Source organism: Rhagoletis zephyria, unplaced genomic scaffold (assembly GCF_001687245.7).
Source record: "Rhagoletis zephyria isolate East Lansing unplaced genomic scaffold, Rhagoletis_zephyria_1.1 Rzeph_scaffold_01816, whole genome shotgun sequence".
Classification (NCBI taxonomy): Eukaryota; Metazoa; Arthropoda; class Insecta; order Diptera; family Tephritidae; genus Rhagoletis; species Rhagoletis zephyria.
The window spans coordinates 6,347-26,820 of NW_016158900.1; the positions used below are offsets into that span (position 1 = coordinate 6,347).

General features: G+C 32.3%; 1 protein-coding gene across 1 annotated transcript in view; it reads right to left on the minus strand.

Annotated features, from left to right (window-relative positions):
• Positions 1 to 20,474, minus strand: part of Dh44-R1 (Diuretic hormone 44 receptor 1) — a 66,422-nt gene that overhangs the window by 1,851 nt on the left and 44,097 nt on the right. Inside the window, exons 5-7 of the mRNA XM_017619239.1 lie at positions 13,225 to 13,413; positions 12,923 to 13,038; positions 492 to 545 (exon numbers count right to left, since the gene is read on the minus strand). Coding sequence (XP_017474728.1) covers positions 492 to 545; positions 12,923 to 13,038; positions 13,225 to 13,413 — 359 coding nt within the window. The remainder of the gene's footprint in view (positions 1 to 491; positions 546 to 12,922; positions 13,039 to 13,224; positions 13,414 to 20,474) is intronic.

A 20,474-nucleotide genomic window follows, 5' to 3' on the forward strand; every position in this document is an offset into this window, starting at 1 on the left:
GCCGAGTCCAAAACAGCACGCCAGTCATTTCTCTTCTGTGCTAACTGACGCCAATTGAAAATGCCAAGTGAAGCCAAGTCCTTCTCCACCTGGTCTTTCCAACGCAGAGGAGGCCTTCCTCTTCCTCTGTTACCAGCATCGCGGCCCGCGTTGAATATTTTCAGAGCAGGAGCGTTTCTGTTCATTCGAACGACATGACCAAGCCAGCGGAGCCGCTGTATTTTAATTCGCTGCACTATGTCCATATCGTTGTAAAGCTCATACAGCTCATCGTTACAAAATCGCTTAGGCGGTTACAGCGCCAATTAAGAAGAAGAAGATAAAAGAAACTCGCAGCAAAAGCACTTGATTTTATAGGTAATTTTCTCACCACTGCGTAAAGAAATAAAAATTTTAGATAGGGCTTTTCTATATTAAGCTAACGATATGTAAGTATCTATTGTGTAAAGTTGCTGCTTCCATAAAGATTTTATGATTTAAAAATAACATACCGCGTGCTTTCTGTTCTTGGTGAGCAGTCCTTTGAGAAACTCTTTGTGGTGTACCTGAAATAAAATTTAAAAAAGAACGCGTCAAGATCATCCTATGTTTTTTTTTATATATCTAAGAAAATTTTCATCAAGTATATATTATTTTGTGGTGTACCTGAAATAAAATTTAAAAAAGAACGCGTCAAGATCATCCTATGTTTTTTTTTATATATCTAAGAAAATTTTCATCAAGTATATATTATTTTTTATTAATTAAGACCACTTCGCGCATGTACAAAGGGCGGCAAGCATGCTAATCGTGAGAGCGCCTTCAAATCTACCAACCTCTATAAAGCAAATGGAGAGACGCATGGTTCGGTCAAACCAATATTCTAACAAATTACCCCCGACATGTGTACATACGTATGTTACGGCTTTATATCTTGAAAACATGTTCTCCATATGCATATAAGACCTCTTACTGAATCATTGTTTTAGGCAACTCATATAAACACTCGATTCTTGTCTTACACTACCTTCTTATAGCCAAGCAGCTATCTGGTTTCTAAAAAGACGAGGATAACAAAGTCTCTGGGGACGATGGAATCCCCGAAGATCTGTAAGAGCACAAGTATCAGCTGTTAGCCCATCTCGTATCGGTGTTGCATACATGTAACAAATGCATTTAACTAAAATAGCTATTTATTTTTCACGCGTTTTCAAAAATTTTAAAAATTTTATTATCTGCTGTTTTTTCTACATATATGCAAAAAAATACAACAAAAATATTTTTACTTATAAAAATTTTATTTTACAGAAAGTACATTTTTATACGCTATAAAAGATATATATATATCGTCGTTTAAAGTACAAAACCGCGTAACTGACATTGGCTGTCAAAAATTGGATTTCCTCACTCAAGCTCTTTGCTCAATCCTTATCCATTCGTCCTGAAATATACTAGCCAGAAATACGACTGCTTTATAAAAAAGAGAACCATTTTCNAAAATTTTAAAAATTTTATTATCTGCTGTTTTTTCTACATATATGCAAAAAAATACAACAAAAATATTTTTACTTATAAAAATTTTATTTTACAGAAAGTACATTTTTATACGCTATAAAAGATATATATATATCGTCGTTTAAAATACAAAACCGCGTAACTGACATTGGCTGCCAAAAATTGGATTTCCTCACTCAAGCTCTTTGCTCAATCCTTATCCATTCGTCCTGAAATATACTAGCCAGAAATACGACTGCTTTATAAAAAAGAGAACCATTTTCAAATATGAGTGGTTTTACGCTCTAGAAAATAATTTCTACAACTTCACATACGCGGTTTTGCACTTTAAACGACGATATAATATAATGACACATTACAAAAATTAGTAAAGGATTCTTTTATATTTACATCTTTGCGAGAAATAATTTTTTTAGAGTATATTCAATCTATAAAAGAGTCGTTCAATTAAAATTAGTTTGACTTTCACAAGCGCATGGACCGGTTATAGTAATAAGTTTTCACAAATGGGGTGTCTCATAAACCCTATTGGAATATATTTTTTCTTTCGAATTACGTTGCTTAATATTTTGAAAAAATTCTAGTTGTTTACATTTTTATAATAAGTAAAAATAAAATTATGTATATGGTTTTATTTAATTAAGTTCCTTAGGATCTAACAATAAGTGGTCTGAATTAGCAACATTTTTTTCTTAGGGGTTTAATACATCCGGCCTGTTAAATGCTAGACAAAGTTTTAATTGAATACAAATCCCCTCAGAAAGATATCAAAACCATCTCCGGCTCAGACGGCTCGTAAGATCTCTGGAGCCTCTCTTTTGCACCGATGGAGTGAGGTTAAGCTCAAGAGTTTGCACTGAAAATCGAGTCGGAGATTAAGCTCACTTTGTATGCACGAGAACCTGTGAGTCATATTTTGCCTAGAATAATTTGAAGATTTCTTGTCTGCAGTACGTTTGTAAATCACAGTGGACAATACCTACACCAATTGTGCAGTGCCGTTTTATAATTCGCTTAGGAAAAAATAACGTACCGTAAGACACCGGTTATGTACATCGTTCATTCGCTGGAAAAATCCTTACCAATCTGATTATAATTAGTGATTTTTGTTGTTGTTGTTTTAACAAAAATTACAATGATGTGTCTTAAATAGTAAAAGTTATTTTAGGGTGGTACCCTTAGAAATAGGGGAATTTTACAGGAATTCGGGGGAAGTAGCCTTAATAGACTTGGCATCCCTGGTACAGAGCTTTCATCAAACTCCTCAGAAAGAAGAAAAAAATATCGAAATCGATCGAAATAATTGAAGCGATGCCTACAGTGTATGGGGTGTCTGGACCTTTATTTGTCACCATAAAATGCTCGATCCGAGAATTCGAGTATGGCAGGGAGTCGCTGGAATATGATCCCAGGTCAGAGCGTCCAAATACTGCCGTCATCTCCGTGTTTACAAGCTTTTATTAATCATCAATCACCATCAATTATTAATTATCAATCGATTTTAAACTAACTTCCCGACAAGCTAGAGACTTGAAAATTTCAGCATAGTTCCAATCACGATGACAATGTAATATAGAATATAAATTAATTTTCTAGATGGTCCAGGGGTCTTGATACGAAGGCGGTCAAAACACAGTAAAATTTATGGCTACCAGAGCGCAATTTGTCAAAGAAGGTAAAAACGCCGTAAATTTGTTAAATAATAAGTATAGTTTCAGGCGTTAGTAAGACAAATACCGGAAAATAGATTCAGCTGTGTTTAACATGACCAAATTGTTAAATATTAGGCACTTCTGTTAAGAATTACATTATTTGGTTTCCTCACACAGGGAGTTAGTGAAATATAGAGATGCGATAAAAAGCACGCAAAATGCACATGCATGCATCTAAAAAGTGTACATACTTTCAATATCCTGCGGGCGAAAAAATTTCAGTTAGTACGATGTGTTACTTCTGAGTACTGTTAAGGTGATGCGGATAATGCTACATTGTCGTGTGCAATGGCATGTTAAAGGTAAACGGAAAACCATTGTCTATAATTAATAAATTTCCGTATCAAGACCCCTGGACCATCTAGGGAATTAATTTATATTCTATATTACATTGTCATCGTGATTGGAAATATGCTGAAAATTTCAAGTCTCTAGCTTGTCGGGAAGTTAGTTTAAAATCGATTGGAAATTTCCGCGGGAGGACGAAGTTAAATAAAAGCTTGTAAAAATGGGAAATAGAAGGCGGAGACCTTTCAATTTTGGATCGTAAATTTCTTCTTCTTCGTGCCCGCAGCAGAACGGACTTTTTTGCGGGCATAAATGTACAAGAAGTAAATTTGAAATAACAGCTGTTGTTTGTTTACATCCGAAAGCAAATTTTGTAAAATACAAAAATGAAAAATAGCACAAAAGTTTCAGAAATGTAGGTATTTGGTATTTTTATTAGCCATATAAGATAAATACACATAAAATCATTGTATAGAACTGATTTCTTATTTCCGGGCACAAAATGTCGTTTTTTGCGTTCCTCACGCTCTGGGAATTTTTGCCACATGTTGACAAATTTTTGATACTTATGAGAGAGTAACTTATTTTTACGCTCGAATTACTGAAATAGCCCGGCATAGTGATGTAAATAGTATCAAGTATCGAATAGTATATATTTGATGCTGTTGAGCAATTTGAGTATTCGATAAGTATTGAAAAAGTTATGGTGATACTTCGATACTCAATCATCCTAGTTAAAATATATTTTCATAACAAACGTCACCAAAGCAAAGTAACGGGTTGCAAAATTTACAATGGTTGAATGGAGAATGGTTGGGGAGCAGTGTATAACTAGGTTCCAAAGTAATAATTTACCGGAACACTACGTGGATCAAACAAACGGCAATTCTCTTTGGAGTGACGTCGAGATCCGCTCGCGTGGTGGAAAGAATGGGAAAAATATATCGCCAAATAGCTGAAATAGTTAAGACTTATTTATGGTAACAATAAACTTCAACAGCAGTTCAGTAGTTTTTATTAAATGTTTTCGAGTAACTGAGAAATAAAAGGGTCCTTTATAGATTTTGCGAAAAATGTATTTTATTGTTAATTTTCCACAGATTTTACTTTAGTTGTATAATTAGTTTTTAGATTTTAGTACTTATTTACATTTGCCAGCAGTGTAAACTTTGAGAGAAGAGTTCATTTGGCACGCAGGTCTTCGTCAGTTAATTTAATCCATATCTTCTGTAACCATAGGCGAACTTTCTTCATTTTGAGTCCCCGTTTTGTCCAACATAAGGCCTCATTTCGACCGACCTTATACAGTTTTTTCTATTTTTGTATTTTTTTATACAAAGCCTAAAGCTGAGATCACACGATTGCCGAAAATGCACCAATCTGCAACAATTTTTATTGTGCTGTATTGGAGCACAATAAAAAAATTGTCCCAATCAAATTCTGTACAGTCACACGGTTGTCCCTTTTTATACAATTTTGATTGCCGTAAGTTAGAGCTGGGATACTATCGATAGTTTTTGAAAGCTATCGATGTCGGGTTTAGAGAAACTTCTCTCTTCTTTAGATCTCTTATCATTACATGATTTTTTTTTTATCCAAGGAAATTAACAATACAGTCGGCAAAAAAAATTTTTAGTTATTGGAACTATATAAGCTTACACTGAGTCAAGTAAAATTCAATAAGTTATAAAACCGCTTACACAAAATTTTTATAGAAAATTTGAATTAAAAAGCTTGAAATTTTAATGATTTTGTATTTTCTTATGTATTGTACAACTTTTATAAAAAATTAGTAGACACTAAACAAACAAAAAAATAGTCAAAACTGCTAAAAATGTTGTGGTGCTATTATTTTAACAGGTACTTTATTCGTTGTCTTATAATATGGTGAAATGTTAATAATTTCCTTTGTCTGCATTTGGATATGCGCCTCCACATTTGATCTCAGTTTAACTTTTATCAGTATGAGTTGTCAATTTAAACGAATATCTTTTGTTTTGTTTGTTTTGTTTGTTTTGTAGTGTTAGAAATGTATTATTATAGCTAATTTCTCTTCTTTGCACTTCAAAAGGGACAAACAAAATCCGAATTTAATTCTTCCATATAAGAAATAAATTCAGATTTTGCCTGTCGCTATTCAAGTGGATGCAAGTGTATATAAGTATACATAATTCAGACGCATAAATTAGTAATTTTATTTTATTATTATAAAAAGTTCTTTTTGATGCACTCGAATTTAAAACAATTTATATAATCTCTTTAATTTACAAAGTAATTTATAAATTTTATAAATTTATTAATTATTTAATTTTCATGCAATTTAGCATTTCAATTCAATACATCTCACGACGATAGTAATATCGATACTATCGATGTTTTCAACTATCGTTTCGAAAAATATCGAGTGGCGGTACTATCGATAGTATCCCAGCTCTACCGTAAGTGGTCGAAAAGCAATATAGTGACAATAATTGCCCCACATTTATCACACGATTGTTCTAGTATGCAGCAATTGTGATAATAAGATGTTGCGCTGACTTCTAAATTCTGTTTTGTTCTTTGTTGTGTAAAATTGGCGTATTCTTAAAAAAAAGAAAGAAAATTGCCCCTGCTTTGTATATTGTGGACCCATTTATTTGTTGTTGTTTGAAAGCAAAGAAGCAAAAACTTGAGTCCAATGAAAACTGACGCATTTATTTGCAAGTTTGAGTGCACAGTTTTTTTTTTTTATTTTTCGTCGATAACTGCAACGTGCTATGTGGAGTTCAAGTTGCGATAGTTTTCTTCTTAATTTTGGTACGTAGAGGATTTTTTTATTAATTACTAGTAAAATTGGTACAAAATAATTATGTATGTTTAAAAGAAAGCTTGTGAATTTATATAATTTATGTTTGGAATGAAATTTTTTAATTATATGTACAGCTCGCAACAAAAGATAGCACCTGAACATTTTAATCAGTCTTTAATTTTTTCTTCTGTTTGTTTAATATAAATTTTTTCTAGAAATCCATAGGTCGTTGTTTAGTAAAAACAGCATAAATTAAAATTTCATACTTTATACAACAATTTTAGACATTTCTTAAACTTTTGATCACAATTCAATGGTTTTTNAAATACACCTGAAAAAGACTTGCGTGCCAAATGAACTTTTTCTCAAAGTTTAAACTGCTGGCATATGTAAATAAAAATTAAAATTTAAAAACTAGTTATTGCAACTAAAGTAAAATCTGTTGAAAATTAACAATAAAATACTTTTTTCGCAAAATCTATAAACGACCCTTTTATTTCTCAAAAAAACCGGGGTACCAGTTATTGTCCCTTACAACGTTATTCCCATCCGATTTCGCTACTGCAAAGCAAATGGACGCCATTACGAATATGAAGTTCTAAAATGAAAAAAGGAAAAATAATCACCCGTTTTATTCAATTATCCATATGTATACCATATGCTAAGTACATACGTACATAAATATGTGCCAATTACATGAACATGCATGTATTTAGAAGATGCTAAAGAAATATTAAAAAGTCGCCTGTTTTTAGTGGTCTTTAAATTTTAGTAACACTCAATTGGGTATTTCCTTGACAGCACGAGTGCTGTTTGCTCTATTTTCACGTTCTCTAAGTGGATTGGTGCAACAGCAGGTAACCAACAAATGTTGCCACACTCACAAGCATTCATCATAGGTTTATTGGATCATTGNAAATGTTGAGGTTCTACCGTTTCGTCGTGGGCTGTATTGAACTTTTAATTATTATTTTTTTTTTTAATACATTTATACTGTCATGGTAGTTCGCCAATTGGCGGATGAGTTTTGCTTGTGGTGTTATATATCGCAGCAAAGATTCCGTCATCGGACTTCAAGAAAAATAATTTGAATACAAATTATGTAAATTAAAAGTTATGTTGCTTCCGAAAACAAGGATATTCATTTCAGTGATTTTTGGACACAAAAGGAAGCAAAAAAGTAAATTTTTAATAAACAGCCTAAATATTGTTGTGTATTGTTCACTTCAATTGCCGCACAAGAACACAATAAATATTGCCGCAATTTTGAAATTTTCATTGCCCCATGATTGCCAATCGACGATTTGCCGCAACCGGATTGCATTTGATTGGGCATTGTAAGCACAATATAGGCCTCTATTGCCGCATGAGTCAATTTATTGTGAAATCATACGATTGGGGCATAAAACGAGGCAATCGTGGAAAAAATACGCCTGAAAAAGACTTGCGTGCCAAATGAACTTTTCTCTGAAAGTTTAAACTACTGGCATATGTAAATAAAAATTAAAATTTAAAAACTAGTTATTGCACCTAAAGTAAAATCTGTGGAAAATTAACAATAAAATACTTTTTTCGCAAAATCTATAAACGACCCTTTTATTTCTCAAAAAAACCGGGGTACCAGTTATTGTCCCTTACAACGTTATTCCCATCCGATTTCGCTACTGCAAAGCAAATGGACGCCATTACGAATATGAAGTTCTAAAATGAAAAAAAGGAAAAATAATCACCCGCTTTATTCAATTATCCATATGTATACCATATGCTAAGTACATACGTACATATATATGTGCCAAGTACATGAACATGCATGTATTTAGAAGATGCTTAAGAAATATTAAAAAGTCGCCTTTTTTAGTGGTCTTTAAATTTTAGTAACACTCAATTGGGTATTTCCTTGACAGCACGAGTGCTGTTTGCTCTATTTTCACGTTCTCTAAGTGGCTTGGTGCAACAGCAGGTAACCAACAAATGTTGCCACACTCACAAGCATTCATCATACGTTATGTGACTCAATGATCCAAGTCACATTGCACGTTTCCAGTTAAATGTGGGCGGCACTCTTAGTTTGTGGCTCAAGTTGAAAGTATTTTGTTGGAAGAAATACTACCCTCTAAGGGAGAGGCTTGGCCATCATTTGGTTTGCCGAGTGTTTGATTGCTTGGGTTAACAAGTTTTCTGATGCGTATGCACGTAGTAAAGAACGTACATAAAAAGTTTCAAATTTCGATTAAAGGAAGTTCGATCCATAAAAACTTTTTGAGTAACTCAATAATATTTTTTGGTTATTTTGCATCATCATGCTTAAATCGTAGCCAAAGCGATGCAAGTAAATATTGAATGTGTGTAATACTGGTTTTTATTTAAACTTTTCATAATATTTTGTTGTTTGTGTTGAAAATTTTGGTTGGTATATTTCAAATTAGGAAAATCGAGGTATGAAATATAGCAGATATTGGCTTACTGCTACGCTAATTATATTCTGAGTGTATAATACTAATGTGCCCCGATTTTAGAGGGGATTCATTTTACATATTTTTGAAGTGAAACTTCTTTAGCGGCGGTTGGTTGGTTGGGAGCAAATTGGCAAATTCAACGCAAATTGGCCACGGAAATGGACGGGGCTGAAACAAGTGCTTCCTGAGTGTATGTATATGGTATGAATTTAACAACAACTTGCTAATAACAGATTAAAGAATAACACTTAGACCGATATAATAATAAAAGTAAAGGTAAGTACGTACATAAATAAAGAAAAGGATAAAGGCAAAGGTAAAAAAAACCAAAAAAGCAGAAATGAAGATCAAAGTAAATTTAAAAACTTTACTTATATAAGGGCAAAGGTGAAGGGGGAATATGTAGATGAAGAAACTACAAGCATAAAAGTATAAACAAAGATAAATATAAAGAAAAAGNCCTGAAAAAGACTTGCGTGCCAAATGAACTTTTCTCTGAAAGTTTAAACTACTGGCATATGTAAATAAAAATTAAAATTTAAAAACTAGTTATTGCACCTAAAGTAAAATCTGTGGAAAATTAACAATAAAATACTTTTTTCGCAAAATCTATAAACGACCCTTTTATTTCTCAAAAAAACCGGGGTACCAGTTATTGTCCCTTACAACGTTATTCCCATCCGATTTCGCTACTGCAAAGCAAATGGACGCCATTACGAATATGAAGTTCTAAAATGAAAAAAAGGAAAAATAATCACCCGCTTTATTCAATTATCCATATGTATACCATATGCTAAGTACATACGTACATATATATGTGCCAAGTACATGAACATGCATGTATTTAGAAGATGCTTAAGAAATATTAAAAAGTCGCCTTTTTTAGTGGTCTTTAAATTTTAGTAACACTCAATTGGGTATTTCCTTGACAGCACGAGTGCTGTTTGCTCTATTTTCACGTTCTCTAAGTGGCTTGGTGCAACAGCAGGTAACCAACAAATGTTGCCACACTCACAAGCATTCATCATACGTTATGTGACTCAATGATCCAAGTCACATTGCACGTTTCCAGTTAAATGTGGGCGGCACTCTTAGTTTGTGGCTCAAGTTGAAAGTATTTTGTTGGAAGAAATACTACCCTCTAAGGGAGAGGCTTGGCCATCATTTGGTTTGCCGAGTGTTTGATTGCTTGGGTTAACAAGTTTTCTGATGCGTATGCACGTAGTAAAGAACGTACATAAAAAGTTTCAAATTTCGATTAAAGGAAGTTCGATCCATAAAAACTTTTTGAGTAACTCAATAATATTTTTTGGTTATTTTGCATCATCATGCAGAAATGAAGATCAAAGTAAATTTGAAAACTTTACTTATATAAGGGCAAAGGTGAAGGACGAATATGTAGATGAAGAAACTATAAGCATAAAAGTATAAACAAAGATAAATATAAAGAAAAATATGACAATGAGGATACCGATAAAAGTATAGATGAAGATAGAGAAGAAAGATTAAAATAAACGTAATTATAGAGAAAAGCATATAGATAGAGACACAGAGAATCAATCTGGGATCTATTTTGGGATTTTAGATATTTTCGGGATTCTCGGGACTTATCGATATAATATAATTATAAACCTCTTTAAATCTGTTTTATTTTTTGTGAATAAGGCCATTAGTATTCAAAAATCCACATTTTACACTCAAATTCTTAAAACTTGCTCTAAAAGTTGTTGTTTAAATTTAGGCATTTAAAGAGAGGTAACCAGGTAACTATTTTTCTATCACAATGAGTTCAAATTTGCACACGGTGTTAATAAAAATAAACACTGCCTGTTTACTTTTACATATCAAATTTGTAATTTTTAGAGCAAAATTACATTTCAATGNATGACAATGAGGATACCGATAAAAGTATAGATGAAGATAGAGAAGAAAGATTAAAATAAACGTAATTATAGAGAAAAGCATATAGATAGAGACACAGAGACTCAATCTGGGAACTATTTTGGGATTTTAGATATTTTCGGGATTCTCGGGACTTATCGATATAATATTTTTATTTTTTATGAATAAGGCCATTAGTGTTCAAAAATCCACATTTTACACTAAAATTCTTAAAACTTGCTCTAAAAGTTGTTGTTTAAATTTAGGCATTTAAAGAGAGGTAACCAGGTAACCAATTTTCTATCACAATGAGTTCAAATTTGCACACGGTGTTAATAAAAATAAACACTGCCTGTTTACTTTTACATATCAAATTTGTAATTTTTAGAGCAAAATTACATTTCAATGTTTCAATTGATTAAATTTGTTATTAGGAAATATATTTTTTCGTTAAAATTTTTGTAATTTTTAGCATTTCAGTTGTATATTTATGCGTATATTTTAAACATCTCATGTTCAAAAATCTAATCTTGAGCATATTATGCGTATATCTACGCAGATTCTGGANACCAGGTAACTATTTTTCTATCACAATGAGTTCAAATTTGCACACGGTGTTAATAAAATTAAACACTGCCTGTTTACTTTTACATACCAAATTTGTAATTTTTAGAGCAAAATTACATTTCAATGTTTCAATTGATTAAATTGGTTATTAGGAAATATATTTTTTCGTTAAAATTTTTGTAATTTTTAGCATTTCAGTTGTATATTTATGCGTATATTTTAAACATCTCATGTTCAAAAATCTAATCTTGAGCATCTTATGCGTATATCTACGCAGATTCTGGATGAAAAATAAACAGCTTTCAGTAGTAGTTTTACATGCACTTTTTAGAGTGTTAATAAAAATACTCCTACGATTATTCCGGAGTATACACTGAAGAGCAAAACTGGAACTGGAATCGAACGTAAAGTTAAGTTTGTGGTAATGTATTTGTTCAGTTTATTTACTTTATGGTAATTCAAACTTGCATTTCGCCTTACCGATGTTTAACTAAACGTTTGACCATAAACGTTTTAAGATTCGCATATGGAAACTCAGAAAAAAATTACCAAACAAAAATGAACTGGATTGTTCTTTGTTGTTTTGTTCTGAATTTTATAATTCAAAGAGGAGTTCTGGCTCATTTCCTGCAATTTTGTAATCAAGGCGCGTAGAATTTTCGCTGTGAGTGCATTAAGTGCACATACCAAGCAAAAAGAACTTAAAACTTTTGCAAAACGGTCAGAAAGACCACGCTGTAAAGAAAGAAATCATATCGGCCAAATTTCCGTTTTATGGTTATCTAAACAAGCGATAAAAGGGCGGACCTCAGTCTGCAAGATCAAGAGGCCACAAAAAATTGCAATTTGCCAGGCTAGGCATATTGGAGGGTCTCTAAATGCCAATAAACTTTGGTTCCAAATCAAAAATTACTGTTTTATCACCACAAAACAAGTGACTGGACATTACGTAAGACATGGGAACAAGTTATTCCAGCACAAAGATAAAGAGGAGAAAGCCTGTTTTGACATCCAGAAAAATTTTAGTCCGAAACGCAATTTTACTAAGAAAAAACATGGGATTGGTATTATTTTGAAGCGGGNTCTAAAACCTGTGCGAAAGTATCCCAAGATGACCATAAAAGCTGAAATATTCAAATTAGTTATGGGCAATTTATTAAAAGTCAAGCAAATAGTAAAATTTTCTGTCGGGTGCAAAACTGGAACAATCTAGTTGCTACGTTCTTTTGCAGTTTTCTTCTTTATCTGCTTGTATTAATTATTGTTTTTATGGCCTTCTGATGAAATAAACATTGGAAATGTGAATTCCGAAACTAGATTACAAAAACTTATTAAATATATCGCAAGAAAATTCACATTATGTATTACTGTTCCGGTTTTGCTCCTCAGTGTAATTCTCAAGCCTTTTTGATAACGTCTTATGCATTCCATTCAGCATTAAGAGAATTATTTGCACTGTAGAAATTTATCTAAGCTTAGTACTAACAAAAGGAATACAATCTGATCGTCGAGAATCTCACCCATGCTTTAAAGGATAAAGAATTTGAACTAATGGGTCTGTATTATTTCAAGGAGACAGTCAGACAGAATCATTGTAACCGATTCTTCAATTATATATATACTTACAAATAAATATCGAATTAACTTGAGAAATCGAAACGAAGTTAAGAGCTACATATACTTAAATAGTTGGCGTATACATACATACACACTCGTATTAATACCTGCATGCTCACCTTCTGCTTTGATTCAGCTGAATATTCCTCTCATCCCGCCATGTCGAAATGTGATGCCTCAATGTGTTGCGCACTTCGGAGTTTAGAAAACAGTAGAATAGTGATACCGCGAAACCCTGTTCAAGAAGTACAAATAAAACAATAATTGAAATAAGAACTAAGCAGGTAAAAGCAAATTTAGGTAAATTATAAACAGGATTAACGACCGTTTCCTATTTATGTATTTCCTATACATGTCGTTTTATTGTAAATACTCCACATGCAATTTCAACAATATTCCTTTTAAGGTTGGTTTTGCTTACCTGGGTACTGAGCAGCAGAGCTCGCACAACCGCGAACATGTTACTCATAACACCACTCTCGCTGGGGCCAGCTAATACCACCAAGTAGGTTATGCCAAAGAGCGGAATAAGAACCAGCAATGCCTTAGCGGCTTTACGATACTGACGCGTTTCCACGGTGTTTGCCGAGCGGAGCTTTGTTATTAACACCTGAAAATATAAAAACATAAGGCCGCATTTAATAAAATACTAACATTATACTGCCAAAAAAAAATGTTGCATCAAACTTACTCAGAAAAACTTCTGTAAATTTTACGCATGATACAAATTTCGTCAATTGCGTATAGTAATTGATATACATCAGTGGCGGATAAAGAAATTTGGCTTGAGGGAGGGGAGTCACAGATGAGTGACCTGTCAAAGTTCGAGATATATGTATGCCCTACAAGCACCCAATTGGCTTACACCCTCATTTATTTCGCATGCAAATACAAATATAATGTTTTAGAACTTTGAAGTAGGGTGTTTTATAAAAGAGTGTAAAGTGATTTTGTTTTACTTCTAAGTATGTATAGTAGTTTCATTTTGTGAATTTACTTATCTCAAGAACCATTTACAGGGTAGAACAGCCTGCAATATAGAAACTATATAGTTTTGTAAAAAATAACAAGATGAGAATTTTGCATTCTGTTTATTTAAGCCAGTTATATACATACATATTTATCTACTTGTATACAAATATTTCTTATTTACAATGCTTTTCGAATTAAGTATGGAATTATCTTAACAACTGTTCAGAACTTCGATTATAGTAATTTAAATTTCAACAAAATTTTACGCTTTCCTTTTTCGCGAATCTTTCTATTATTCTTTCAGTGTCAATTTTAATATCTCTTTACATATACATCTAGTGTACATGAAAACTGCTACTACCTACCAGGGTTGTTGCGAATATTCGCATTCGCATGCGGAACCGCGGAGCTTCCGCTTCTATAACGAGAATCAACAATTTGCGCGGTAAAAGATAATCTTTCATTAGGTAAGAATTGTGTAACTATCGAACATTAAAAAACTGGATGCATCGCTAGTTTTTTTCTACATAAGTGTAATAATTGTTTTTTTTTTTTCATAAGACGGCTTATTATGATAAAGTTCCGTGTTTTCTTTTATTACTTAGCAGAAAAACACTGTTTTTACTACTCAAATACTCCTATGTGTGCTCGAAAACAACAACATGTCAAAATTTGCACGTAGCGAAATAAAAGTAAAATGGAATGTGAAAAAGTTGACAGCCATTTCACGAATCAAATAAGAATCATTTCAAGGCGAATTTAATATCTATTGAGGAGTGGGACTTGGAATGCAATATATCGTTAGTATATCTAGTATGAAAAGGGCGTAACTCACCTCGTCGCTGAAATACAAAAAGCCGTAACTAACTAAAAATCCAAAATTCACTGTTTGATAGATTATGATGCATTTCATCGAATCATAAGTCCCCACATCGTTTTATGCAATAACAAGATTTTAGTTAGTTGCGGCTTTTTTGCATTTCAGCCACAATGTGAAATACGCCCTATCCATACTATATTAACGATATGTTGAAAATTTGCGTACATTTGCCTCAAAATATCAAAGCACATTGAGCACATGGAATGAAAAAACAAAACGGATTTGATATGGTACTAACAGCGATGAGTAAGTAATTGTGACTGTCTGCTATTAGGAAAAGTCGATCTCAGCTAATAAAAAGCCGAATTAGAAGCTATTCATTACAGGTGAACTATTTCAAAAAGTCACCCGGGATCTAAGCAGATCTGAGACCTTCATCCGTGATTCCAATAATTCAAATTATTATAAAAAAACGGGGTTCCTTTTTAACAAAATAACAAGATTTTAAACTAATTCGGCTGGCAGCCACGACGTTCAAACAGAATTTTCTTCGAAATATTCATTCTCAGAAAATCACATTTTATTTGCCATATCCACCTATTTACAACCTCGCTATAAGCACATTTTTTCAAACCAGTCACAGAAGAAAGGACTAAAAATGAATTACAAATACTAAAATCGAAAATCGCTGATGATATTACAAGTTCTCCAAATTCTGAAACAACCAAAAGAATGAGAATGAATAATTCTATAGAAAATAACGATGTTTAAACAACGATCTTTTCATAATGCTAGATTCTGAAAATGAAAGGCAGGAGGATACATCCGCCTTTGCACCGCCGATGCAATTCTCAGAAAGGAGTTATTGGAGAGAATTTACAATTTTGTCAAGTTTCAAGTTTTTCAAGTTATTCGCCTTGAGCGAGTAGTTATTTAGTGGCGCAGGTTTGATTTACGACACTTTAAGAAACTGGCTTTAACCCAATTCCACTTATTAAATTCAAGTACTAAATTAAAAAAAAAAACATTATTTAAAATGACTACATTTTCCATTCTTTATTTTCCTAAATCACCTAATTTACGCACCTAAATTATTTCTTAAAAATACTTGACATCCGCATTCGCATTCGCGGATGTTAGCTTTTAAACATCCGCATCCGCGGATATCTAAAATTCCACATTCGCAACATCCCTACTACCTACTATACAGCCATGTTTTAAACGGCAAAGAGCTGAAAAGCTTCATTCTGAAGTAGCGTTACTAGTTGGAAGTGTGGCCAGAATTAAAAAAAAAAAACTTTTTAAATCTATGGAAAAGAATATTCGTCGCAGTTACCAAGAATGCCATTTTGCACGCAGGATTTTTTGTATAATAAAACCGGCCAAAAGTCATATTTATCAACTTTGATAAAAGTTCCTCTGAACAAGTTATATTTCAAGCTAGAGCTGGGATACTATCGATAGTACCGCCACTCGATAGTATTCGAAACGACAGTTGAAAACATCGATAGTATCGATAGTAATATCGTCGTGAAAGGCATTGAATAGCGACAGGCAAAATCTGAATATAGTAGTTTTTATATGAAAAATTAAATTCGTTGTTTGTTTGTGCTTTTTGAAGTGCAAAGATTGAAATTGGCTATAATAAAACATTTCTAATACTACAAAACAAACAAAACACAAAAGATATTCATTTAAATTGACTACTCATACTTATAAAAGTTCAACTGAGATCAAATACGGAGGCGCATATCAAAACCCGAACAAGGGAAATTATTAATATTTTACCAGATTATAAGACAACGAATATAGTACTGTTCAAAATAATAGCACCACAACATTTTTAGCAGTTTTGACTATTTTTTGTTTAATTATTGTCTACTAATTTTTTATAAAAGTTGTACAAAACATAAAAAAATACAAAATCATTAAGATTTCAAGCTTTTTAATTCGATTTTCCACAAAAATTTTGTGTAAGTAGTTTTATAGCTTATTAAGTTTTACTATAACTCAGTGTAAGCTTATAGTTGCTAAAAATGCCAATGACCTACATTTTTTTTGCCGACTGTTGTGAATTTTCTTGCATAAAAAAATGATGACATTAATGAAGAGACATTGTGAAGTTTCGCTAAAACCGATATCGATAGTTTCCAAAAACTATCGATAGTGGCGGCGAAATTCAACTATCGATACTATCGATATTACTATCGATAGTATCCCAGCTCTATTTCAAGCTAAATAACCGATCTCCTAGTTGAGAGCCATAGATAAAGGCCCCTACAGACACTTGATCTTTGGTGTAGGTACGTCAACTAGTACATAGCCCTTATTGTGATATTTTTTTTTTAAGTCAAACTTCTTTAGCGGCGGTTGGTTGGTAGGGAGTAAATTGGCGATTTTAATGAAAATTATGCACATGGAAATGATTTCTACGGGAATGGTTGCACCAGTAACAACAGGTTCTCAAATGTATGCACATGGTATAAATTTAACATAAACGTCTAATTAGCGGTTTAAGAATAACATTACGACAAATACAAGAGTGAAGGTAAAGGTTAGAACGTAAATACATACATAGATGAAGAAAAGGACAAAAGCAAAGGTAAGAAAAAAAAACAAAAAACAAAGATGCGTAAAGATAAAGGCGAAAATGAAGATCAAGGTAAATTTAAACACTTTTTGTGGCAAATGGGAAGGGGAATATGTAAAAATAAAGATAAATATGAAGAAAGATACTCGATATTTTTGCCGATATTGTTATCGATATAAAAATCAAAATTTTTATTCATACAATAATCGATATTGTTATCGATAAATTTATCGATTTTACAATCGCTATATTTTTCGATATGTTTATCGATATTGTTATCGGTATATTTTTCTATACAGTTGCCAACGTTGTTATCGATATAATAATAAGCACGCGGTTTTTTAAGGTTTAAGGTGAGGCTTATGCGATGTATAAAAAAATTTTATAATAAAAAATTATTTAGGGGTCGGCAAGGTTTTGCGATATCTCTAGGGTGCTCTTAAATTGAAATTTTGGTATGGGGAATCGGCCATGCGGCTTTTAAAATCTGGTTTAAATATGTTTTCAAAATGAAAACATATCACAAAATTTTCTTTATTTTAAAAGGCGGAAAATAGTCTGTAAAATGGAGGTTTTTCAATTTTCACTGTTTTCACGTGTTGGTGACACATCCCCGATATCTGAAAAATATGTCTAAATTGCATGAACATCTTAAACCGAATCAAAATTGAGGTAAGGTGTCATTTATGTTTTTATTTATTTGCAAAATTTATTTTTATTTATGTGCAAAATTTGAGAAAGGTTATTGAGGTAAAATTACACCTTGTTACACATCTGTCGTATAAAGTCACGAAAATGGTTTAAGATACTTACTTAAAATTAATTACTTCNTATTTGCAAAATTTATTTTTATTTATGTGCAAAATTTGAGAAAGGTTATTAGGTAAAATTACACCTTGTTACACATCTGTCGTATAAAGTCACGAAAATGGTTTAAGATACTTACTTAAAATTAATTAGTTATTTTCCATATATATAAATGTCTAACTACACTGTAGGGTAAGTCTAAAGATTTTAAATGACACAGAAAATCGTCGAAACACGTAAACTTAATATAGGGTCGTAGATTATTAATCTGTAACCGTTTTTCCAGATCAGGTCATTTTCAGAAGATATTTTAATTTTTATGAAAAAAATTTAACGGAGGACAAAATAAAAAAAGGATCAGTCCAGCGCCTTCTTCTCAAACTGCGGGCTGTGTCGGAGCCGCAGCCGCTAAACTTAAATGTAGAAGATAAAAACGATACATGCTAGATATTTTATTGTATTGAACTGAATTTAATAAGTCAATATGAATCGTTAACTTTAATATTAAGTACCACCAGCTTATAAATAGTTANCTAAACTTAAATGTAGAAGATAAAAACGATACATGCTAGATATTTTATTGTATTGAACTGAATTTAATAAGTCAATATGAATCGTAAAATATTAATAATTAGCAATAGAGAAGTAGATCCTCATTAACTTCAATATTAAGTACCACCAGCTTATAAATAGTTATATATATATATATGCCGTGACGTTGTATCACTACTTCAATTCATTTTTATTTCCTTTCATACTGCAGAAATTTGTGTTCATGCTCGTCTTCGCATTATCTTCGTCTTCGTATTTGTGCAAAAGTTAGGTCTTAGCTAACCTACTACTACCTAGCAGCAGCGCTGCAGTTTTGATTATTTCCTATTCCGTGAAAAATCTGATCTGTCAAATTTTGCTACACTCATATACACATTCACATAAACATATCGTCGCCTGGGTAAAAGATTGTCGTAAGCGCCCTTTTGACGATTTTTAGTTATAGATGCAGTTATATATTTTGAAATAAGGTCTTTCGATTGGTCTCATCAGTTTTTAGATATCTCCTTTAGTTTCCGAGATATTGACTACAATTTTTTCGATAATTTAGTAAAAATTTAGTTAGTGATGCAGTCATCTTAGAAATGGTGTTCTCTATTTCTGTATATCTCCTTTAGTTTCCGAGATATTGAGTAAAGAGTGTCGTTAATTTGGTAGAAATTTTGATCACATTTTGTCGTATTTCATGCAAAGTGGCTGCCAAATTGTGGACAAATGGCGCTTACGACAAAATTTTACTAAATAAAATCCTTCATAAACTCAAAACTAATTAACAATAAACATTAAAAATTAAATAATTTAAGAGTTTTGGGAACTAGTATCATTTTCAGAGGCTTTGGAGAAAATCTAAGTTCGCGTTTTTGACAAATTGTATTCCAAACTTCAATCGCGATTTCCCACAACCTACCGAAATTAACTGTGACAATATTTTACCCAGGCGACGATATATTAGCATCCTCCTTGCTTCCTTTTGATTTTGATTCTAGGCTTCTGAAGCAACAAAAAAATACATGGCAGGGCTGTGTTTGCTATACCTACGGTGACCATCCGTTCTGTTTTTTGCAGGACCGTACTGTTATTTAAAGGTCTGTCCTGCGTAGTTTTTCAAAACAGAAAACCCCCAAAATGTACTGATTTTTTCCAAATGTCCTGCCTTTGTCCCGCATTTTCTTCGATATTTTAAAATTCACTTTTCCTAATCGAAATAAAAGCAGTGTCGATAACTAATTGATAACTACATAAGAGTAAGCTGCTTTTGAATGTTCAACTAGTTAATGCGTTCTAAATATTGTACGGTTATGGACAATGGATGACGAGAAATTGAAGACCAGCATCAAATATATCGATAACACTGTTCTACAAATTTTCTGGTAATCGCTTAAGAAAAAAAAAATTTTCCAAGCCAATTTTCTTTTCAAACAAGCGTTTTCGTAATATTTTCAAAAAACGTGTTTTTGGTACATTTCGAACCTATTCATCAATATCTCATGAAAAAATTATCCAATCAACATAAGCTACCTACAGTCCTTATACAAAAATATATTACTTTGCCGATTTCGATGAAAATTACACTGGTCGACGGCCAAAATTTACCAGAGACGCCGAAAATCAAGGTTATTTTTAATTTTATGGTACCGTTTTTGAGATATTTGCAATTTACCGTTTTTGCAAAAAAAAAAAAAATTGGGTCCACTTAATCATATATATCTCAAGAACGAATTAAGCAATTCCAAAACAGTTTGAAGCTTTTAAAAGGTAATATAATTTTCTATAAGCTTTGCATACAACACTTTTTGCTAGGCCCTGTAGATTCAAAGATAACGAACAATCATTACCGATTTTTTCAATTTTTTTTGTAAAAATATAAAAAAAATTGTACTTTGCGGGGAAGGATCTCGAAAACCTTTTATTTTTTTGCAGATTTTTTTTT